Genomic DNA, 24,269 nt, shown 5'->3' on the forward strand with positions numbered 1-24,269 from the left:
TCTCTTTGTGGACATTGATTGGCTTGAAATCCTTGCCTATATGAAGCACCAAATGTAGGGACACTCTGCATTGTGGTCCTTTCGGCATATGGCAACAATTTAGAAGTAAGATTTGCCAATTGAGCTTGAATGCTAGCAAAATCCATATCTTACTTCTCTAGTACCTAAAATCAAAGAAAGAGAACTAAATCAAATATCAAAAGTAACAACAAACAAAGAAAACAACACTAAGTTAGAAACTAAAACGAAAACAACTAAACCAAAAAAAAAAAAAGAAAAGAACCAAGGGATTAGCAAAGTTGCTAATCCCCGGCAACGGCGCCAAAATTTGATGCGAGATTTATATGCGCACAAATTAAACCCTCGTTTGACAATTGTAGTAGAATGGATAAGTGAGGGATCGTTCTAGACCGGGGATTAGGAGGGATTGCTAATCTAATGAAAAATGACTCAAAGATGTAAAAATATACTTCAAAACACGTAAACAAAATCAAAAGACTCTTAACTAAACTTGTATGACTCAAAACAAACTTAAAAGACTCAAAACAACTCAAAACAATAAAAAAGACTCAATTTAGACTCTAGGACTTGACTTGGACGAAAATAGAATTGGTTTTGACTCAAAAACACTCAAACTCACAATTAGGACAGATTTGACACAACTAAATAAAGGGGATTAGGTTTTTGACGAATTTAAAAGAAAAACAAGTAACTAAAAGACTTAAGTAAACTTTGGACGAATTTGGGGATATGGATGGGTGATTAGCTAGCTAGAGGGTCCTTCTCCACACATGACACACTTGCATACAAATTGATTTCCAGTTGCTTTTCGATAAACCATGAACCTCAACACCCTAGATTAACCGTGACATCACTAATTAACCCTCAGATTTTCCTTAAGTTATTGGATTGGATGACATCATACGACAACCCAAAGCATTCTTCAAAAGTCCCCTACATGACATCATAATAGAGATACAATCAAAGATCATTACGTTCTATGAAAATCATAAGTATTGACAAAGCACTTGTAACTATGACATCATGATACTCATGCTAGGAATTTACTTAACATGATTGTGAAAACAACCTTAACTACTTGTGAATATAAGTTTGTAACGATTATGTGAAACTCCCTTATATTCTAGCCCCAAATTCATGCATGCAAACTAAGTGTGCACCCTTAATCAACAAACAAGAATAAGTTATCCATCAAACGGTTAAGTAAATTGCATTCACAATTTATGAAATCACAACTGGAATTAATCAATTCATATTGCAAATATAATCATGGTTTCAAAGTCTCCCCTAGCTAAAACAAGTTTAGCTCCTCATGTTTACAACAAAACAAAGAGAATATAAATTAAACATTGAAAACAAAGATTGAATACACCTAGAAACGCTCCAACAATCCAAGCTTGAATAGCCAAAACGTCCAAGGCTTCTCCTCTCTTCTTTCTCCTTCTTTGTTGCGGCACAATAGCATAAGGTCTAGGGATAATTGGTTTGGGGGATGGAAGTGTGGAATGGAAAAATGGTGTTTGGATTATAAGGGGAGAGATGGGAAGCTCACGGCTAGGGAAGGGAGAATGTGTTTGTAATGTGTTGTGTATGAAAATGAGATGTTCCATGAATGAATGAATGCAAGGGTATTTATAGGAGTAGTGGAGGGAACATATGGCTATGTCATTTGTAGGTGAAGTAGGTGGATGTTGTAGGTGAAGTGGATGTTGTAGGTGAAGTAGGTGGATGTTGTAGGTGAAGTAGGTGGATGTTGTAGGTGAAGTGGATGTTGTAGGTGAAGTAGGTGGATGTTGTAGGTGAAGTAGGTGGATGTTGTAGGTGAAGTAGGTGGATGATATGTTAAGTGATAAGTGATAAGTGATATGATATGTGGTTATGATATGATAAGTGGTTAAGTGGTGATGATAAGTGATAAGTGATTAAGTGATATGATATGTGGTGATGATAAGTGATAAGTGCATGTGGGTTAACTAATGAAGGAAATGCATGTGCAATGACAATGTGTTAGAATGGATGTGTGTTATGCATGGCATGATTGGGATTAGGAAAGGTTTAAATGTCCTAAAACTAAAGAGAACAAGGTTCCAACACTTTGGCTCCAATTAGGTCTTCAATTTCGTCCAACACTTTGGCTTCAAGCATAAGCTATCCGTCCTTAGCCCAAAAGTGCTCCAAAAGTCTCCAAAATGCATCTTTTTGCTCCTTTAGCCCTTTGGACCTACAAACACACGAAAATAGCTTAAAGTACCAAAATAACTAAAGAAACATAACGTAAATGTACGAGAACAAGCCATTTAAGTCGCATAAATATGCTCCTATCATGTGGTGGGCCACACTCGAACTTTTTTTTATCTTTTAATCTTAGCAAAGGAGTCAACGACTGAATCTTGCCCGCCAAGTTAGCAATAAATCTCCTTAGGAAGTTGATTTCCCCCAGCAGCTTTTGCAGTTGTACTTTATTGGTGGAAAGAGATGATTCTATTATTGCCCGAGCTTTGTTTTTGTTTACCTCTACCCCTCTCTATTAAGTGTTATTCCTCAATTTTGGATTTCACCACAATTTCATCAATGTATACTTCCATGTTATGGTCTATTAAGTCATGAAAAATGATGTTCATTACTCTCTGATAAGTTGCACCAGCGTTTTTGAGTCCAAATGGCATAACTACATACTCATATGCTCCAACATGCCTTGGGCATCTAAAAGCTATCTTATGTATATCTTCTTTATCCATTTTCATCTAATTATAACCAACATTCCCATTTATGAAAGATAGAATTTTGTGTTTTGCAATTGCATCTATGGATAGGTCAGCCATGGGCATGGGGTATTCATTTTTAGGCATGGCTCCATTAATGTTTCTATAGTCAACACAACATCGAACTGCATTAGTTATAGCTTTTAATACATGTACAATGTTGGCCAACTACTCAACATACTTGGCAAGCCTAATAAATCCAACATTTACCAGCCTTTCGATCTCTTCTTTGACTTTTTCTTCGATCTCTTTAGACATTCTTCGTGGTGCTTGCTTTACAGGTTTATATCCCTCATTAATAGGCATTTTGTGTTCTACTAAGGTTGAATCTAAACCTGTCATTTCAGTGTAATGCTAAGCAAAACAATCTTTAAACTCGTGCAGAAGGCTAACTATCCTTGCCCAATCCTTAGCTTCCAACAAGCCACTGATCTATATAGGCCTTGGATCTTCCTCAGTTCCTAAGTCAATGGTTTTTAAGGGGTCCTGTACCTCTGGTGCTGGCTTGTTAGATTCTGTACACAAAAATTCAATTGACTCTAGGCCCTCAGGCATATCATTGGGCCAATACAAGTCATAATACACTCAACCATATTTATGGTGGCCTCTATCTTCTTCTCAAAACACTCTCTTCTTCTCTGTCCTGGCTGCTTGAAGCCTTTTTCCTCCATTTTTCTTCTTCATTGGCCGAGCTTTCCCTTTCTTACTTTCTCTCTCGTTCTCATACACCAACTACTTAATTAAAGACCTGACTGCAACTACTTGGTCATTTCTTTTTTGTTCTGACATTTATTGGTGTTAGGGAGCTGGAAAGATATGGGGCCTATCCCATTCTTCCCTAGTGAGAAACAATCCTTGCTCTAGAAGCTTTTGGGCCGTCACCTTAGTCGGGCAACCATTTTCATCAACTCCTAGGCACTGCAGAATCCCAACACTGGGATTGTAAAAACTGGCTTCTGTAATGTTGGCTGTAGTGAAAAATGGCCATGACTCAGCCTCTACCATTTCCCAAAATCCTGGTTCCATGGCCCCGACATCGTGGTAAACAGCTATTTGTTGATGCAGGGTAGAAGGCACAAAGAGACTCTGGTGAATCCAATCTATGCCCAGCAAAGCTCCATTAGTGGAACTATTGTCCACCACGAAGAATGTTGGCATGATTTATTTGGATCCCAAGTCAACTTCCAAGGGCAATATCCCATGCGTTCTGGTAATGGCTCCAGAAAAGTTAGAAACTGTTAAATCAGTAGGAATAAGTTCTTCCTTACTTCTTCCTAACTTCTTCATCTGTTTCAGCGATATTACATTAACCGCAACTTCTCTATCAATCAAAACCCTCTTGAAGGGTCTCTCTAGATGAGCAGTTACATATACAGGTTTGAGAGGGTTAGCTAAGGCCATACTTGGGCGACTAAAGACCATTATGTCTGAATACACTCTTTCGAGCTCCTTCCTTGAGAGTTCGGGCAAACCTATCTGGTTGGATTCTTTTTTTCCTACTTCCTCAACACTAACATTGCCATCATAGGTTCAGTTGCCAAGTAATCACCTTACATTGTGGCAGGCTAATCAGGATCGGCACAAAACATGTTAGATAGAACATAGATCATGTTTATGTGGAAGTTACTAGATCCATGTAAATCTTCTTTCTTGCCTCTAATATGGTCCATGAACTTATCTAACCAGGCATGTGCTTCTTTTGGTAACATTAGTTCGGGCAATTCTTCCTCCCTAGTTATACCAAAGTTTGACACTTGCCCTGGGATCTCACAAATAGTATCAAACAACAAAGGTGAAGGTATTTATCTCTCAGGTGAAATAGTTTCAAAACATATTGGTTGCGGGCTTCATCTTGGGGTTGGCATCATTATCATATCCTCTTAAGCTCTCCTGAAGATTCTGTACTTTCCAGGATAAAGGTTTTGTGGCACATGATCTCCTTCTCCTTCAGTCTTGTTATTGACCCTTTCCACCTCATTTTTGCTTCTCTATTGAAGTTAATTTCTTCCCCAATGAGGCACTTTTTCAAACTTCACATTCTCAGAGGTTTCTGATGTAGCAGAGACTTTTAATGAGTTCATATGGGCTTTGTGTTGCCTCTGGACTCTCCTGATCATAGAAGCTCCTATTTCCTTTACTGGTTTTCCATCATTCCTTACTACATACCATTTTCGTCCGAGTCGAGCTCATTCTTGGTGACTGGGGATACTGGGTTCTTTGTTCTTCCTTTCATTCTGACATCATTATAACTTGGATGGGGAGGCCTTACATTCATCCATTTTGGCATCTCTATCCTTCATTTCTTCTGAGGCTTTATAGTTTCTGAATACCTCAGACAAGCCTTTTAGTTCATAGTACTCTCCCAATCTTTGGAAGACATTTCTGGAGGTGTCTTTTTCAGCTGCCCGCATGATGCTCTTGCGAGCTTCATGATTTTCCTTCTCTCTTCTTCTGATTAACTCTTGATCAATGATAGCTCATGATGCTGGCACTTCTAGCTCACATTCACATTGGCACTTGCTACACAACACCACCCCTTTAACTATGGCTGTTTTGGGTCTCTTGGGTAACATGATAGCTCATTCTGTAGGTCTGTTAACTTGCCTATTTTCTGCTTTCACTTCCCACATGGTTTTTCCCTTCCCTTTCTCAGCCCAAGTCAGGTTGATCATGTTTATTAGGGCCTCTGGGAAGGGATCTGTGTCAATCATCATATTGGCCTGGGGTTTCTCCAACAACAATTTTCCTTTGACTATGAGGTCTTGTATCCAGTCCCTTGATTGGACACAGTTGGTTATGAAGTGGTTAAAAGTGTAGTGCAGTTTACAATACTTATTTTCTCTTAATTCTTCTGGTTTAGGCATCTTTTTGGTGTTATCGGGCACAATCACTCTTACCCACACCAATTGTTCTAGATCTCCACGACTTTGGTTAAATTAAAAGAGTAACTCTGGTATTTAGGGGGCTTCATATGGACAAATCCACCATCATTCATCATTACTTTCTGATCTTTGACTGACTGGACTAAACTTTTCACTATTAAAGGTTTGAATGGAGTGGTCATCTCTACTGCACACATTTCAATCCCCTCCACTTCATTGTCGTTACTTTCTCCAAGCTTTGATTTTTCAATCTCCAATTGATGAATCGCAGCTTTGCTTTTGTAGAAAGGTGGCACTTTGGATGAGTGTTTCACTTGTTATTCCTCAATTAACAGCTTCTCATACTTTGGGGCAGCAATTACCAGCTCTTATAGCTCATTGAATTGTACATCATAAAACTTTTTTCTCAAAGGCAGCCTTAATGCCTTCTAAGCAATGGATATAAGTTGGGCATGGTTGATAGGGAATTGGCACCTTATCCTTGTCTTTCTAAACCTCATCATGAAGTCCTCTATGGACTCATGGTCATATTGTTTCACCTCAACTAGATCGTTGATAGTCATCTCGGGCTTCACCATATAGAACTGTTCATGGAAAGCCATCTCCATTTGCCCCTAGTTAGCAATAGAATTAGGGGGCAACAGAGAATACCACTGAGATGCTAAGCCTACAAACGAATTCCCAAACAACCTTAACTTGTAGTTAGGATTGTCTTCAAATGCCACACAGTAGTTAGAAAACTTGAAGATATGATCTCTAGATGACACACTACAATTCTCGTCACTAAAAGTTGGGAACGCGGGCATCTTGAAGTTGAGGGGAAAAAGAGTCTACTCATCAATATACTCGAGGTAGGACTTCTGATAGGTGAGAGTCTGCTCATCAATATACTCGAGGTAGGGCTTCTGATAGGTGATCCTAAACAGCGGGTGAGCCTGGGGTTGAGCATTATGGACCACCATCATTCTTAACTCAACTAACTCATCTCTGAGTTATTGGTTGATTGTATTATTGTGGGGTGTAAGGAGGTTCCCACTTCGGGCTACACTCATTGCTTGAGAAAGCCTCATTCTTTGGTTCGGGCTGTCTCTATTTGGCCCCTCCTCCCTTATTAGCCAATGGTGGTGGCCTATAAGGAGGAGGCTTGCCCACAGTTGTGGACATAATTTTTCCACTAGATTCTCCAACTTGTTAGTTCATTCCGTATTTTTTCTTGTCTTGCCCAGCCCATCCCCTACTATCTAGTAAAAATAGTAGCGGGTCAGGCAAATAAGTTTTCAGGATCTCTTCTAATATTGGGTAACTAGCTCCAGGCCCTACTATCTCATTTCCTCTTTCCTTCATTTCCTCGAGTAAAGGAAATAGGGGAATAGCTGGTTCCTTTTCAGGGTTTGCCTCCTTCATCATTTCTCTAGCATAACTATCTTTTAGGGTAGAGTACTCCAGATCTAGTATTGTCTGCAAACTTCCTGTTAAAGAATAGAGTCTGCTCACCTCTCCTCTGGACTCCAAAGAGATCTTCTCCATACTTTTCAACACTTGCACCATGATGGCTTACAAGTCTTTATTAGTCACATTTCCTCTCGACTTCTAAGATGAAGTTGGGCTTTCCAGAATAGCTGGTCCTCGTAGGGAAGGGAAATCTTCTGGGTGATCAGTCATGCCTGATCTTGGTAGATACTGGTGTGGCTCATACTCTGTGTTCCATCTGAAGGTTCGCTCATTCCTCTTCCTTCTTGGCATACAAGACTAACTAGGTCCCATTAAGCGTGTGAAAACTATGTTCGAGGCAAAATGTGGATCTAGCCCTTTGCACAACTCCCCAAGGGTTAATGGCACTTTGAGTGTGTATGTTGGTGTCAGCTGGCTTCTTACTGCTTGATATGCATCAAGAAGAGTACAAAGTTAGTTTTGAAATGTGCCTTTGTGGGGCATTAGGTGTAGGCCTTGAGGCTCACAATCAAAACTAACAACAAGCTTGGCGTGTCACTGCTATCTCAGTTATAGCAGATGTAGAATGAGTGTGTTTTAAGTCGATTATTTGTGCCCCAAGTTACTCAAACTTCTTGTTATCAAAGGATTATTGTAGATGAGTTAAGTCTACATTAAGATCTTTTTCTTGCCTTGTAAACAATGACTTTTAGTTCATGATCTTGTATGTTCGAATTAAGGGAGTCCAAAGCCTTTTAGACCATTTGCTTGATTCCAGGTTGTGCTTTAATGAAAACAAATTTCTTAAGTTAACCAGATCCGGATGTAAATGAGACTTTTAGGTAGAAAATGACTGAGTATAACTTGAATATATGCTAAAAAGTACATTTAAGTGACATATCTACTAATTTAAATTAACAAACAAAGAGATTCAGGCAAGACTTCACCTTGTTTGGCAAGGTTGAACCTCTTGCAGCCACTTCTCTTTGAGTTTATAAAGTTTGTGCACTAAAAAAGGATGGATGGTAAACAGGTTTTACACAAGGAAATCAATACTAAACCACTAGGGCCTTAGCAGAGCTTTCACACTAGACAAAAGATAGCTTTTCTAAGGAAACTATTGTTAAAAAGACTGAATCTAGGTTGATTTCAGCTTTCTGGATGCAAATCTGGTTTGAGAGCAAAGTTTGTATGTTTGTTTGTTTGATTGGTTGAGTGTCCTTGTCTCAGATGCTTGCTTCCCCTTTTATATAAAGTTTGGTTCAACTGCTTTTAGTTATGCTCTTGCCCGAAAGCTCTTAGAGGATAGTGAGTCATCATCTTTTTACTTGCAGTGCCATTAAAAAGTTCTTTTTGGTTGATAATAGGTTAGTCTCCATCACTTGTCACTTCCATTATAGACACGTGGCTTTTGTCTTGGCTGAGAAGGCTTCTAACCCGTATTCAGGCTTCAAGGTTGGGCTTCGGGCAAATGCGATCTGTTTTAGTGCCCTTGGACTTCCTTTCTACTAAGCCTAATATTCAAATATTAACCCAAACAAGTACCATAATACTTTTCTCCATTTATTGTTATTGTTAGTAGACTTAATGATGGAAACTGTATCTTTGTTGGACCTTTATTGCTAGTAGGCTTAAATGGATCGTATTTTAATCAGAACAGAACAGAAAATTAGAGACAGTGAGAAAAATTGGACTAATTAGCGAATGTATTGATAAATAAGAAATATATCTTCTTGATCTGAAGTTTGAATAAACACTGAAGATTCGCATTCAACAATCAACATGAATCGAATCATGTAAATAAGTAACAGTAATAAACCGAAATATACGGTAAAAATGGTATGGCAATTTACAAACGCATCTGACTCTTCAGTCTATTGCATTGCAACTCTTTCTAACAATGCCTTGATTCCCCGTTAAAACACCTGAGTTGGAGAGCTTGACAAAGGCAGAAGAAAATGCCTGAAAGAAATCATCCTGATTCGCAGCGAAACGCTCGACAACCATAGCCGTGCGCGGGTCCATTACCATTTCAGCATCAATTCTAAGAATCCCATGGCCTCCAATCACATGATTGTAGTAGTGGTTGTCAAATATAAGTGTTGTGGGGTCATTAAGAACAAAGCTTGTATTTGATGTCAAAGAACCTTGTGGACAGTTGAGCCTTAAGAACGCTTCAAACCCAGGAGTCATGCCTTGTACTTGGCCGCCTTCGTCTGCTTGGTTTAGACGATTTAGGATGTTCAAACAGTGCGTGACTCCTAGCGTGTGCGCACCTACAGAAACGCAACACTCTGTAGTCATGTAACGAGAGGCAGAAACCTAATTGTAATCAACTAGTTACGCCTAAGATTTTCTCTCAAATTTGACATTTCTGTTTCTTAAAAGAAAGAAAAAGGCTAATACCCATGATGGCCACAGATTCTTCAGTCATTCCTTTTTTTGCAAATAATTGAAGCATGCCATCAACTCCAATAGTGGGAGAAGGAAGCAAGGAATCTGCAAGCTTGTAGCTTGGAGCAAAAGGGGAATCTCTCCTTCCCAAAGCAACCTTTATTTGTGGCCCTCCTGACACAACCACAGCTTCTCGAGCCGCCAACACAAGAATGTCAGCACAAGATACCTGTTGGGGACATTGTAATTCAACCATTGATTTAAGAATGTTTATCGAATCCCTCTTTCGGATGCCGAAGTTTTTCCCTGCGGCCATCTCTGATGGCACAATGTTCGCATTCGGATCCACAAGAATTGAAGCATCACAGCCCTGCAATTACATCGTCAAGCATTACTTATTGAGCAAATAACTGAACTCAGACATGATAAGCTGAAAAATAAAATATATAATACCGAAGTTACTTTTTTTTAAAGCATGCACATCAGCCTCATTTTTGGAACCAATGTCTCAATTGCCTAAATTGATATATTATATACACATTTTTCAGAAAGGGAATCAAGTAAAATTCTTAAACAGAGACATGGTTGACTGCAATGTTAGGGAGTTCAGCAACGTTAGTAGGCGTCTCGGGAAGAATCATCTTTTTTGTTTAACCGTCTATATATATATATATGTGTGTGTGTGTGTGTAAAATAAAATTGGAGGGAGATTACCTGAACTTGACAATCATGGAACATGAGCCTCAGAAAAGCAGCAGGAGAAGTAGGATCAGTGAGAAAAGTAGGCTGGATGGCAGCTCTAACAATGGCTTCAACTTGTGGGCATGAATTCTCATAGAAATTATAAGAAAGGCCTTGCCCTTCAACCCAAATGCTGAAAACAAACAGAGATATTCCTACAACTATAGCTCTCAGATTCATTGTGATGACCAGCTGCAGTACTATTAAATCACTGCTGCTGTGACCGACTGTTTGAAAACTCAGAACTCTGTCTGGCACCCCCAGTAGCCAGTAGTTGAACTTAAAGAGAGAGAGAGAGAGAGAGAGAGAGAGAGAGAGATCAAATATTTCTTTATTTTTTTTCTTTCATATGTTGATGCAATTATGAACTTGTAGGACTTCAGTTGCTTTTATTTTCTTCTAGAATGAGAATTTTGTTGTAATCTTATAAGCCATTCAATGTGTAGATGGCCAACCCACTACAACTCTACATGTTTGTTCACTAATCCACTTGCTGCCTCATCATTCCATATAAAATCATACACAAAAACACAAAACCTTACGGCTGAAAAGAGAAAAAAGAAAGAAGGAAGAAGGGAGGAAGAAGAGAGAAGCCACAAGGCTCATGGCAGAGAGAAGAAAAAGAGAGGAGAGAATAGAGAGAGTTATTTTTGTAATCTTGTTACTTCAGATTATAAATGAAAGCATCACTGCTACTCCGAGGATGTATTCCAGTCACACTGACTGTAGAGAAACCTCGTAAATTTTGTGTTTTGTTTATTTATTCCACTGCACACACCGTCAATTTTACAACAAATTTAAAAATATTACAATAATGCAAGAGAGGAAGAGTTTCCTGAATCAGGGGACAAATACTGCAAAAGAAGATGTCACACCTGCATAAGGAAAAAACCACTTCAGCAAGGGGAACAGATAAGGTAAGTGAAAATGATACATTGAAACTTGTGGAAAATCAACAAGCGCAATAAACACGTGCCGATTCATCCTCGAGAAAGCCAAATATCACTTGCCACGTGAAGCTGCTCGTGGTCCAATTTCATTCAAGATCAAGCCTCGACGGCCCTTGAAGGAATCACAAGTCCGATTCAAGATCAAGTGTTCACCACCCTTGAATCAAATTAAGCTCCAAATAAAAGGAGTAAATTCAAATCTTTGGAGGAAGTCTAGCAGAAGGCCCTCCAGCCCAGTTCAAGACCAAGCCTGTGGAAAGTTAACAACAAGTAAAGCACCTCTTTCAGCAACTCTCTCCACTAAGAGACTAAAGCAGAAGGATCAATGATCAGTCTAAAGAATTTGAAATCAGAGGAAGATACTCATCAGAAGGAGTATCCAAAACAGATCAAGATTTTAACAAGTCAATTGAGGGCTTGTGGCCATCCAAGGGGGAAGTGTTGTAATCTTATAAGTCATTCAATATGTGGATGACCAACCCACTACAACTCTACATGTTTGTCCACTAATCCACTTGCTGCCTCATCCTTCCATATAAAATCACACATAAAAACACAAAGCCTTACGATTGAAAAGAGAGAAAAGAAAGAAGGAAGAAGAGAGGAAGAAGAGAGAAGCCACAAGGCTCATGGCAGGGAGAAGAAAAAAGAGAGGAGAGAATATAGAGAGTTATCTTTGTAATCTTATTACTTCATATATAAATGAAAGCATCACTGCTGCTCCGAGGACATACTCTAGTCACACTGACTGTAGATGAACCTTGTAAATTTTGTGTCTTATTTATTTATTCCACTGCATACACCGTCGATTTTACAACAAATTTAAAAATATTACAATAATGCAAGAGAGGAAGAGTTTCCTGAGATGCACGGGTGATAATTAACTTAACACCATATCTACTAGAATATTGACCTACATGTTGGAATTTAGCAGCTGCTAATTACAAGTAGGTGTGAAAATAAAAAGTATTATTAGAACAGTGATGAAAATTGGAAACCTTTTAAATTAAAGGGTTTGCAAATTACCAAAACAAGAGGGCGTTTGCAAAGATGACAGGGATATTAAATATTTTATGTCAAATGGTTTTTGCCACGCCAAATAAGCTTTTAATACATTGCACGGCGTCGACCGGATGAACAATTATCCTTTTGCAGTGTCAGCTCATCTTGTAAAGTAAATGCTAGAAGTCTACTTGTAGTTTGACACTGAATTTTCTTTCTTGATGCAAATTTCATATCATATATTTTTAGTTTTCATCAGTTGATTTTTTTTTTTTTTTTTCACAAAAGATAGTTGGCTCCTTGGATATAAAGCGTCATTCCTTCATGTGAACAAATTATGACATGATATGGGTGCAAAAACTTTTCTTGTCGTAATTATAATGAACTACATTAATTGACATATAAAATGATGAAATGCTCATCTATCTTCATATGAATTAAAGAGAAATATCTCTTTACATGTAAGAAATCGAACAATTTTTTTTTTTTTTTAACAAAACACTAACTGGTAGTAATCATAACGAAATCAACTACATCCCACCTTTTTACCATATGGCTAGCTAATGATATACTTCCTCGTTCATGGTAATTCGTAGAAAGCTTTATCGTTCATGGTAATTACTAATTAGTAGAAAACTTTGCTGAAATAGCACAAGCTTAACAGGGTTCGATCCCTTTCAAAATTCAGGCCTTAGGGTTCTGTGCTTGAATAATAACGGTGAAGATAAGTTTGGTGGTTGACTAGACCTGAAGATCTTTGAAGAGCACTTGCCCAATTCATCATATGCTTCTCAATACCAGGAAATTAAGTTAGCATGGTTCCCACAAACCTTGATTATTTTGGTTTGTCAAAATCAAACATGTGATGCCCTTGATAATTGATCACATATTCATATCTAAATCCCCACAATTTCTTGTGCATTTATGATCTTGTAAATTTAATTATTGGATTGAGAATTTTCTGCTCCCTGCCTCTCGGCATTTCCATATATACATGTTAGATCAAAACTAAAAAAATCAAAACCGACACCCAAAAGGTCAAATCAATTGTACACTCTGCATAGTTTGGTCCCTCTTGGTTTCGAAAACGACTTGCAACTACCACAGTAGTGAAACAAGAATCACCACATGATCATGAAAACCTGTATGTTTTTGTACAAAAGTCATGGTCTTAAAATTACTCAACTGCGTTCATGAAAGTATTTTTAGTGTACTCGTAACACTATCACGTGGTATTATTATTTCACTCAAATTATGACATGTAAATTTGTTTTTTTAATTTACTTTAAAAGTCGTATATATCAATACCGTCGCTCATCACTATTATATATAACAAGTTACTTGAGTAGAAAGATATACCACGTGATAAGAGTAATCTGAATACATTTACACACTTCTCTGTATCAAGAATGCAAGGAACAAAATAGTAAAACGTGTCGAGACGAGAAAATAGACAGTGAATGCGGCTGAGACTGACCCTAGCAGCACTGCTAGCTCTCGGAGTCAGCAAGAATGTCATGAGGCTGAAACTTTCACCAGTGTAGATCTTCTTCTTCTTTGATCTACTTTCACCGACTTGGTTTTTGGGTGGTTTTCATAGAAAATGCATGTCAACCGCAACTGATCAGAAGAATAGACCGAGCACTGCAAAATGTGGGGTTGGGACCCAACAGTTGGCTGTGTATCCATTTATGTAGTCTAGCAAGTCATATTCTCTTACTCCGAATGCGTTGTTTCGTATCGTTTTATCCAATTTTTTTGTTTTATAAACTTATGAGTACTAAAATATTATAACTGATATTTTTATTCTAAACTACACTAAAGCGAGAAGGAAGGTTTTGAACTCGGGACACAGAAGGTTAAAGAGGAAGATCCTAACCACTAGAGCAATCCACTACTTGTATATAATTAACTTAGCTACATTTATCATTTTTGAAAACTAAAAGGTGTTTTTGAATCAATTTTATCGCTAATAATTCCTGAAATTAACCTAACACATCATTATGGAGCCATGTTAGCTTTTTATCTATTTATGAAGGCTGACAAGTCATATTCAGGTGTTTTGAGCCCTTTTCATCACAGAAAGCTTCACTTGTTCACCAATTGTTGTAGCATCTAATTTACTTGAAAATTTTCTGTCTCTCCCACACACACCCATATATATGAGTAGTGCAAAGCAATTGTCTCTCTAACTTGTAAGTAGATCTCCAACTTCCTCCAAAAATCTTTGTTGTTTTCAGGCAAAATTGTACTAATTAATATGGTTCTTTTAGTTTACTTGAATTTTCAGTTTCATCTCAATAGTTTTTTTTTTCCTTCCTTGTAGTTTTATTCCGTTGGCAGTAGTCCAATCTGCCAAAGGAGGGCAACGGCTTCCAAACTGAAAAACACTTGAATTTTTTTATGCCAAACTCATAATGTTCAAGCTTAGCTTTTGTGTTGAAACATGTTTCAGCACAAAATGAAAGGGTACAAAATTTGTAACGAAAAGTCTCAAATTATATATTTCATATTTATTTTTTTAGGATTTGATAAAATATAGTTAGAAAATTGAAGCTCAAAAGTGACTAATAAAACATAGGAGACACTAAATAGATATAGGGATTTTTTTTTTTTAATAATTATTGTTTTTTGTTACAAAGCGCTAAAAGACATGCATGAGAGCTCTATCTTGGATTCTAAATATTGAAAAATTACAAAAACTCCAAGCTCATTTTAAGCGAAGAAAAAAAAAATGCAATACTATCAAATTATTGATGTAGATCAGGGGAATGATGGAAGAGCAAGTCAAAAGGCATAAATCGGGCCAAAAGCCGAAGCTCTATTTAAGGACATTATAAATAGAACTTTTGGGGTATTAGGTTTGTTATCTTAGTAATTATTTAATTAAATCTTTGAGATTTTCTCATACTTCTGTGGTGGAAGTTGGGATTCCAATATGAAGTTCTGATATCATGAAGAAAGTTGGGTTCTACCAGTGGCAGAGCTAGGAATTGACGGCGGGAGGGGTGAAGTTAAAAAAGGGGAGTTTTAACGAAAAGTCCACAATATTGTTCACTTTAACGAAAAACCATATTTTTACACTAAAAAGTCAATCTTGATACTATTCAATTTACCCTTTATTTTGTCCTTATCATTAAAACTCAAAGTTTTCAAACCTTTTTCATTAGTTTTCCTTTAAAAGAGTGCAAAGTTCAAAAAAATAGCAACAACCAAATCCTTTTATATAGTAATGTCTTCCATAATTTATCAATACAAACAAATTACAATTGTTACCGACGAGGTTTCATATCATGAAAACGTTGCATAATAGGCTCATTATCAATAAAAGTAAATACATTACTCTCAGTGTAAACAAACATGCTATCACTCAACGATTGATCTCCCATTGTGTTACGCAATGGTGTTTTCACAATCTTCATAGCAGAAAAAGTTCTTTCCACCGAAGCAGTTGCAACCGGTAACACCAAAGCTAATGTAAGAAGCTTATACACTAGCATATAGCTTGCATACCTCCCAATTTTCACGAACTCCTTTGCAAGATCACCAATTCCTCTTAATGATGAAAACTCACTATGCATCTCCACATTTAATTACTTAATCAATGTGTGATATATGTTTTTGGCAGGCGTCGTCCTGTTTCCTATAAACTCCTAACTCATTTCAACCATCTAAAAACCTTTACCCACATGATTAGAATCAAACATTAATCTCACCACCATCCACCGCCAATCCACCACGAATCCACATCACCGCCACCGCCACCGCCACCACCACCACCACCGCTGCCCACCAATTCAGTTGTCTCCCTCCAACCCTTCAAATTCTCTGGACCACCAAATTCGACCCCAAAACCCCCCAATTCCCCCAATTTAACACCCCAATCCTCGATCAAAACCCTAATTCTAAATCCAATCCAACATGCCAATTCAATCCAACCCTCTTCACAATTCCTACCCCTAGAAGCCCCAGAACATCAAAATTGGTCCTTTCCGCGCCACCAGCCAGCCAGTGCACCGGAACAGGGAGGGGCTGAACCTTTGCTCTAGGCGTGTTTTCCTGCAAGGGGAGTGGCGACCGTCACTCATCGCACTCACGTGGCTTCGCCACTGGGTTCCACCATATAACCAATTTGCAATATGAGGAGTAGTCCAACCTCTTATACGTCCTTATAAGGTTTATTCTTTCACCAACGTGAGACCCTCTTACCTTCATATTCTCACATATTCCAATGTCCTTATTCTTTAAGATTAACGTTGTTTGATCTTCTCTTTGTCAAAGTGCATCAATGATATTATTCACAAAACGGATGAATACATCAACTGATTAGTAAACGAATTGAACAAAGAGAAACAAAACAAAACTACAAGGATGAAAATGCAGAAGTAATAAATTAACAAATTAGATGAGGGAAAATCCGGAAAATACAAGAGCCATTTATGCAAACTGGACTTCCTAGATAGTTGTATGCTGGACCCATCTACACATTCATATACACGGCCATATATAAGCTTTAAGCTTTTTCCCAATGGTATCTTATTTTATAAATAATCACTGTATATATATGGACTGCAGACATATATTGATCTTAAACTACGATAGCATTTATACAAACAAATATTAACTTAGGGAGCTCGGACATTTGTTGACGCGGTAAAATCCCACACCTAGCAAAAGTCTACAACCACGCTTTGTCATTCAAAAAACAATAAGAGATCATTCTTTTATACCATATTTTGTAAACTATATGATGTGAAAGTTATTGGTTGAATTCCATTTTTGATGATTTAAAGAAAAAACCTAATCATCAACGATTACATTATATTATCTACAAATATGACCTAAAAAGACGGTACGAGCATCAACCTAATCAAACAGATACAAAAGGGATTGGTGCAATACAAGTGTAATGTAGCATACTTGCGGTTCACCTGATCATGGTAAACATGCATTATGAATGCAATATTCAGTTCTCAATGATTTGGACAGATTTAAAGGGTTTACGCGAGCCCATTAAACTTCACCCAAATAACGTCGTCTCGCTGTACTATTCATTTTTTAACGTGTAACATTAATGGTGTGGACATGCAGTTTTGTGTACAGTACAATAAGTTCATACGATAAAACAGAAGAAAAAAATTGTAGTACGATCATACGTAGTCATCATCCTGATATTCCGCTCAAAGAATGACAATATATTAAAAGTGACAAATGAAAATATATTTTCCTTACTAAGCTTCAAGACGTGTCTTATAATTGCACAACAAAATTTTAACATAAACAATCCGAGTCGTAAAATTCTTCTCAAACACTTATTTTAGAGTTATAACTCATATATAACGGGATCTATATATTTTTGTTTGTGTTTGTCTCTCTTCTCGTTTTAGAATGCGCAATAACCGCCTATCCTAGATTGCTCGTGAAAAACAAAAATAGTTGAAATTAAACCAACGGTGGGCCCTCTAAAATAGTTAGAATCTTGTTAGCCTATTGACTTCCAGCTTTTGTCATGTACACTCAATTTTTCCAAACAACCGCAGCCGTAAATGAATAAAAGCCCCCCTTCACTTTGAGAACCTCATTGCCTCACAAAAAAAAACCCCCCCTAGGTGAACATTATTAATTCACCCAAACTGCAGATTGGGTTTCTCCCTAGAAACATGGCTTGGTCTTCGTCCACAACATTCATAACCTTTGCAATCATTTTTTTCACCTCAGTAACTCTCACGAATGTTGCTCATGGCTTGACTGCACAAAAGGTAATAGATTCCCCCTTACTGACTCAGAAGATTCACACGAACCGCACGCTTAAGGTTGACATCAACGGCAAGGGAGATTTCACATCTGTTCAAGCAGCCATTGATGCTGTTCCTGAAGGAAATAAGCAATGGATCATCATCCATGTTAGGAAAGGAGTGTACAGGTAACTGAACCATCAATTAATTACACTGTGAATTGTGAAATTAAAGCAAAACTAGCTATGAATAATTCACAAGTTTAATTATGCATGCTATCTAATGGATATATGTTTTGGCGGGCAGAGAAAAGGTGATCATACCAAATAATAAGCCCTACATATTCATGAGAGGAAATGGGAAGGGCAGGTCCGCCATTGTTTGGTCACAAAGCTCTTCGGACAATGTCGAATCTGCTACTTTCAGTGTCGAAGCTCCCCATTTCATTGCCTTCGGGATCAGCTTCAAGGTTCATCTTCATTTTCTTTTTCTGTATATTTGTATATTTAACAATTATTGAGCACGGCAATGTTTTCTTGCCGGATTTATATTGCCAAACAAATGTTAATATGGATAACATACCATCAACGGTTTAGATTTGCAATCTAGCAACATAACTTGGCGTGAACATTCCGGATCCCTATATACATAAATGACATTACTCTATAGGTCTCATATATAAATTATGCAACGTTGTGCAGAATGAGGCCCCGACCGGTGTGGCTTACACCTCGCAGAACCAGTCAGTTGCAGCATTTGTAGCTGCAGACAAAGTTGCATTCTACCATTGTGGATTTTACAGTACCCATAACACCCTCTTCGATTACAAAGGCAGACATTACTATGATAATTGTTACATCCAGGGCTCCATTGACTTCATCTTTGGTCGTGGTAGATCTGTCTTCCACGTAAGTAATACTACTACTTCATCACCTTCATAATTAATTTTAAAACTAGTTATTAGCACTCCAAAAAATCATGGATAGGACTAATTAATTAATCATGGATGCATCCATGCATGCAGAGCTGCGAGGTCTTTGTTATCGGAGACAAGAGGGTGTCGATCAAGGGGTCCGTGACAGCTCAAAATAGGGAGACTGAGAAGGAGAACAGTGGATTTGTTTTTAACAAAGGCAAGCTCTATGGTGTTGGTGACAGTGTGTACCTAGGTAGGGCAAAGGGTGCTTTCTCCAGAGTGATTTATGCAAACATGTACCTCTCGAAGACCGTCGTGCCACAAGGTTGGACCAACTGGAGCTATTCCGGCGGAACTGAGTAAGAAACATGCACCTAAATAATTGATCAAACACACATGTTTGCATTAAAAAATATTCCAATTAAATTTATGATTTGATTTGTTGTGAATAAAATGAAATCTGCAGAAACTTATACCATGCCGAGTACAAGTGCAAAGGGCCAGGAGCTGAGGCTACAGGGCGTGCCGAATGGGCGAGACAACTCACCGAAAAAGAAGTTGCACCCTTCTTGTCTATCGACTTCATCAATGGCCAGGAATGGCTGCCAGTTTGGCTGTAAATTAATTTATGTGCCGAGGGGGCCGAGCTTACAGTGATGAGTGCAAGAGGCGATCATATGTTTGATTGATAAGTTTCTTTCCCTACAAAATGTAAACGGCATGTTGTATTAATCAAAATAATATTCAGATATATAATTCTGTCCAAATCCAATCAAGGCTACAGTCTGATGGACTACTGCATGTCAAGAAAAATAACATTTCTTATGTGTTAACATTCTAGCTTTGTCAATTCAGATTGTCAGCATTCTGTGCTCAATGTATTAGGTGAATTTGGATAGAATTACCAAACTGCTTCATGATGCCAGTAACTGTTCGAACTATGTTGTTTAATCATGAGAAATTTGATCTTTTCATGAATTATCGTGTATCTATGAGTACGGACAGTTTAAGGGAATTATGGTATTCGACAATTCGGTTGTGCCGAAGTTAGAAAAATTGAGAACAAAGTGTTTGCACAGAATGCTAATGTTGTTGCTTGGGGTCCAGGAGAGGAAAGAAAAATGTGAAATTGGAAGTGCACATGAGGACCTGACCATATCTTTGTTTAATCTTAATGATGCAGTAGCATTTCATCACATAAATGGGATTGGATATTTGCACTCCCCTCTTCAACAGAAGGTAATACCTAGGCACGTTACATGTCTTCATTTATTCTCTAGTAGTAGAAGGTAATACAAGTTCCATGCATGGAGTCTTACACGTACGACTTTGCATGATAGCATTAGCTAGGTATAGCCGATAGCTAAATTTTGGAGTTAAACTCCACCACCAATCCCTCCACCAGCACCGCCACCAACTCCTCCTCCAACACCGCCACCTTTGCCACCCCCAAAGCCTCCACCAGCACCTCCACCGGCACCACCTCCACCGCCAACACCACCACCTGCACCACCCCCAATGCCTCCACCAGCACCACCTCCGCCACCAACTCCTCCTCCAACACCACCACCCGCGCCTCCCCCAACGCCTCCACCCGCGCCTCCCCCAACGCCTCCACCAACACCTCCACCTACACCACCTCCTCTTCCACCACCAACTCCGCCTCCAACACCACCCCCGGATCCACCTCCTACACCGCCACCTTTGCCACCACCAAATCCCCCACCAGCACCACCTCCACTTCCACCGCCAACTCCACCTCCGGCACCACCCCCGGATCCACCTCCTACACCGCCACCTTTGCCACCTCCAAAGCCCCCACCAGCACCACCTCCTAAGCCACCACCAGCACCGCCACCTGCACCGCCTCCACCTCCTACACCACCACCAGCACCACCTCCCAAGCCACCACCAGCACCGCCACCTGCACCGCCTCCACCTCCTACACCACCACCAAATCCCCCACCAGCACCAGCACCAGCACCTAAACCACCTCCTAGGCCTTCAGAAAATGTTTCTTTCTCAATCTTACGACACTCAGCTATTGCTAGCACCATTACAAACGTCACAGCAAACAACCCAACAAACTTAGAAAACTTCCCCATGTTTCCCCCAATAACAAATAAATTAAGGAGAGATCGATATATAGGAAACGGGAATCGTGAATTGTTTGGTTTGATAAACTTGGGTAACGAGCATCGAATATTTATAGTGGTGCAAACAAGCATGGAGTACAGTAATGTAGTTCAGGAAGAACACAATAACATAAATGCATGCAGTTGGATGCTTAAGTTGTGGACTAATTTCTACGAAACGTAGTTAATGAAATGGTGCAAAATTCAAACCTCATTCTGGCAAATAATCATGATTAGCCGGTGGAACATAATTTTGTACGTAGTCCCTGTGGTGTCCCAGCCGGTGTGTGCTCAACCACTAAGCACATTATGTAAGGCATGATAGTCTATTATAGACCTGGTGTTGTATGGCACGTTAAGGACATTTAATTACGCTATTCGGAGATGGTTAAAGGTCCAAAAACTTAAAAATAGCTTGATTTTTTCAAAAATCTCATCTTCAACGAAAAGCTGAGCTGGGCTATATTTTTATGGAGTCCATCACGTCATTATTTGTCCAAAGGGCATCAGGCTGACCAAATATAGCCCCCCTCTTAGCCCCTTTTTTGGAGCCCAGCTCCTTATTTACAATAATTGATTCAAATTCAACGGTTAGATTTGAAAACATTTAAATGTATTTTAGTTAAATTAATTAATAAATTTAAAGTATAAACTTAAAACTAATAAATGATTGAGGGGCCATGTTTAGCCCATTCTGTTAGAAATCGTATATGAATATGGTCTAATATTATTCATTAAAAAATAATATTTTGCTGAACTATAATTCTAAATGGGATTATATTTAGCCATTTCAATTGGTAAATATCCAAATGATTCTGAACCTAGTCGAGGCTTTGCTTACCTAATCTAATTCTTGTTGGGCCATTCCCAAATTCTAGCCCACTATTGACATGGTCCTCAATCCCCAATTCTCAGACACCACCATTCACCACTACTCCAAGTCTTCAATTCTCAAAAGAGAGCAAAAGCTAGGGTTTTTACCAAATTCATTCAGAAAAACGAAAGGGGGTTTCAAATTTCAGTTTCTGGACTGCGAGAAGCACACGAGGAAACCGCAATCGAAATCAGAACCGCAGAAATGGAGGGAGGTGGAGAAGAAGGAGTCGAGATGGTGGTGGACTCCAAGGACTTGCAGCAGCAGAGCAAAGCCTTCGATAAGCTCACCGACCGCGTGGAGGATCGACAGCTCGATTCCACCCGCGTCCAGGAGGCCATGGCTTCCATCGCCGCCTCCTCCGAAGCCGACTGGAATGCTATGCGATTGAGGTCGGTATATTCCAATTCGCTCTAATTTTTTATCTATCAAATTTTTCAATATTGGCTGAACTTATTATCTAGTTCGATTCATATGCTATTAAAAGATTGGCTTAACTTAATATCAAAATTACTGAATAGTAAGGGATTGAAAGCAATGGTTTATAATATACAAGCGATAATTGGGAGGGGAAAATTGAACCCGGGACCTCAAGCGGAATGCTCTTAACCAAGTGAGTTACGAGCCCCTTGCGAAAATAATAGTTAGATGCACTTAAAAATCACCAATTTGAAGAGAAAAAAGCTGAACTCGACTGTTACTGCACCCGACATTACTAGTTACCAGTTGATAGGTGAGGAGTTACATTTTATATAGTTCGTTTCTCGAACTGTTTCTCACTAACATTAACGATTGTCGTTGTGGAATTTGTATGAAGTTGTTGACTTGATTTGGGGTATATTTCGATATTGTGAAGTGTAGTAACTGCATCTTATGACGTCCAACATAAGCATAAGAGGGAATGTTATTTGTTGAGACTGTCATGCTCATATTGTAAAGCTTTTTTCATTACACATTACAGGGAGAAGGAATTGGCTGCGGTGAAGATCAATGCAGGTGATGTTGACATAATTGCAAATGAGCTAGAGTTGGACAAGAAGGTTGCCGAGAGGACCTTGCGGGAGCACAAAGGCGATGCCGTCACTGCCATTCGACACTTGCTTCGCTAGAAAATGAATCACCCTTGGGAGAATCAATATGATAAGATTTGGGTTTCTTTTCCTTCAAATTTTGCTTCTTCAATGCTTACGGATATGGAATTACAATTACATTGTTGTATTGTGAGTTGTTAGGTAAATTGTTGGCATCAGTTGACGTGGATTTATTTCTCTTTTGGATACAAGTGGTATTGGGGGAGGGGGGGAGTCCAATGCAAGGATGAATAACCGACTAAGCTACAAGCTCCTTGCGACTTTAACTATTTTAGCGCTTAATGGAAATTGTTAGGTCACCATGAGGTAGCCTTTACCTTTAGACCTGTGGCAGGAGTGGCCAATCCATCCCGCGCTTAATGGGAATTGTTAGGTCCTTCCAACATAACTTGTTTTGATAAAATTCTAACGAAATTGACGAAAATGACTATACCTACACATTTTGATAACTTAAGGGACCTCAATTGTAGCAATGAGTCTTTCAACATAATTTATTTTGACAAAATTTTAAAGAAGTTGACAAAAATGACCTTACCTAGTACCTACACATTTTGATGAGTTAAGAGACCAATGGTAATAGATTTTTAATTGAAAAATCATTGTTTCAGTTGAGTTAAAATTAAAAAATCATTACTATAATTTACTCAATCTTTTAACACTATAAAATGGGTATTTGGATCAAATTGAACGAAACCGTACTGTGCTTGGCTTAGCCTACATAAAACCATAAAACCGTCACCACACTTTTATTTATTTATATTGGTCATCTAAATCACAAAGAAAAAAAAACCACAAAAACCAATAGAAAATTGAGTTTAAACCATCAACACCAGACCAACCAAACCAAAAGAAATAATCAAATAATGCTTTGGTTTGGCTTTTCAGCTTTAGCTCAAATTGAATTAAATCGCATCACTTAACAATTAGCATGACCGAAGTTTTGTGGTGAAATAGATTTAAACATACCGCGTCCATCCTTGGGCCATCTCTAACTGAAAAAGGGTCAAAGAGCTCCCTTTAATCATATAGCCCTAACGTCAGGTAGTTGTTGTAATTCAAATTTTTGGACTAGGCGGGCCTGGCTGGTTGGTTGGAATGGGCCAGTCGGTTGGCTTGATTTTAGATTTTTGGCCCGATGGGATCCTCAAGCCCTTTGGTCTTACCCTCGGTTGGATACCATTTTCATATCATTTTGAACTATTTTGAACCCTATAACCTTTTGGCCAGGTAGGTTGGAGATGGCCTTACATACTTGTTTGTAAACAAGTAACAACCATGGCAAATCACATCAACAAAGAACCAATTCAATTTCAAATTTTATTCAAAATAATTGCC

At 38.6% G+C, this 24,269-nt stretch overlaps 4 protein-coding genes across 4 annotated transcripts; 2 read left to right on the forward strand and 2 right to left on the reverse strand.

Annotated features, from left to right (window-relative positions):
- Window positions 1-8,815: 8,815 nt before the first annotated feature.
- On the reverse strand, window positions 8,816-10,481 carry LOC137730626 (peroxidase 29-like). The gene is made up of 3 exons (XM_068469605.1): window positions 10,205-10,481; window positions 9,503-9,860; window positions 8,816-9,372 (listed from the first exon to the last, which is right to left on the reverse strand). Exons 1-3 carry the CDS (start codon window positions 10,409-10,411, stop codon window positions 8,966-8,968), a joined length of 972 nt encoding a protein of 323 aa, XP_068325706.1. The 5' UTR covers window positions 10,412-10,481; the 3' UTR covers window positions 8,816-8,965.
- A 7,300-nt stretch (window positions 10,482-17,781) lies between these two features.
- On the forward strand, window positions 17,782-19,738 carry LOC137733035 (probable pectinesterase 67). The gene is made up of 5 exons (XM_068472261.1): window positions 17,782-18,106; window positions 18,225-18,387; window positions 18,620-18,826; window positions 18,943-19,193; window positions 19,301-19,738. Exons 1-5 carry the CDS (start codon window positions 17,844-17,846, stop codon window positions 19,452-19,454), a joined length of 1,038 nt encoding a protein of 345 aa, XP_068328362.1. The 5' UTR covers window positions 17,782-17,843; the 3' UTR covers window positions 19,455-19,738.
- Window positions 19,739-19,980: 242 nt separating this feature from the next.
- LOC137732455 (glycine-rich cell wall structural protein-like) lies at window positions 19,981-20,995 on the reverse strand. The gene has a single exon (XM_068471765.1). It carries the CDS (start codon window positions 20,937-20,939, stop codon window positions 20,211-20,213), a length of 729 nt encoding a protein of 242 aa, XP_068327866.1. The 5' UTR covers window positions 20,940-20,995; the 3' UTR covers window positions 19,981-20,210.
- Window positions 20,996-21,904: 909 nt separating this feature from the next.
- On the forward strand, window positions 21,905-23,107 carry LOC137732163 (uncharacterized). Its single transcript, XM_068471463.1, has 2 exons — window positions 21,905-22,235; window positions 22,805-23,107. The coding sequence occupies exons 1-2, from the start codon at window positions 22,048-22,050 to the stop codon at window positions 22,950-22,952; spliced, it is 336 nt and encodes a 111-aa protein (XP_068327564.1). The 5' UTR covers window positions 21,905-22,047; the 3' UTR covers window positions 22,953-23,107.
- The last annotated feature ends 1,162 nt before the right edge of the window (window positions 23,108-24,269 follow it).

The sequence above is a fragment of the Pyrus communis genome, chromosome 4 (assembly GCF_963583255.1).
Source record: "Pyrus communis chromosome 4, drPyrComm1.1, whole genome shotgun sequence".
Classification (NCBI taxonomy): domain Eukaryota; kingdom Viridiplantae; phylum Streptophyta; class Magnoliopsida; order Rosales; family Rosaceae; genus Pyrus; species Pyrus communis.

Excerpts from the sequence above, each read along its gene's own strand:
- LOC137730626 (XM_068469605.1), bottom strand. The coding sequence starts at position 10,411 with ATGAATCTGAGAGCTATAGTTGTAGGAATATCTCTGTTTGTTTTCAGC. Across the intron at positions 9,861-10,204 it reads TCCATGATTGTCAAGTTCAG|GGCTGTGATGCTTCAATTCT; the intron begins GTAATCTCCCTC and ends ATGTAATTGCAG. Across the intron at positions 9,373-9,502 it reads AGAATCTGTGGCCATCATGG|GTGCGCACACGCTAGGAGTC; the intron begins GTATTAGCCTTT and ends GCGTTTCTGTAG.
- LOC137733035 (XM_068472261.1), top strand. The coding sequence starts at position 17,844 with ATGGCTTGGTCTTCGTCCACAACATTCATAACCTTTGCAATCATTTTT. Across the intron at positions 18,388-18,619 it reads CCTTCGGGATCAGCTTCAAG|AATGAGGCCCCGACCGGTGT; the intron begins GTTCATCTTCAT and ends AACGTTGTGCAG. Across the intron at positions 18,827-18,942 it reads GTGGTAGATCTGTCTTCCAC|AGCTGCGAGGTCTTTGTTAT; the intron begins GTAAGTAATACT and ends CCATGCATGCAG.
- LOC137732455 (XM_068471765.1), bottom strand. The coding sequence starts at position 20,939 with ATGGGGAAGTTTTCTAAGTTTGTTGGGTTGTTTGCTGTGACGTTTGTA.
- LOC137732163 (XM_068471463.1), top strand. The coding sequence starts at position 22,048 with ATGGAGGGAGGTGGAGAAGAAGGAGTCGAGATGGTGGTGGACTCCAAG. Across the intron at positions 22,236-22,804 it reads TGGAATGCTATGCGATTGAG|GGAGAAGGAATTGGCTGCGG; the intron begins GTCGGTATATTC and ends TACACATTACAG.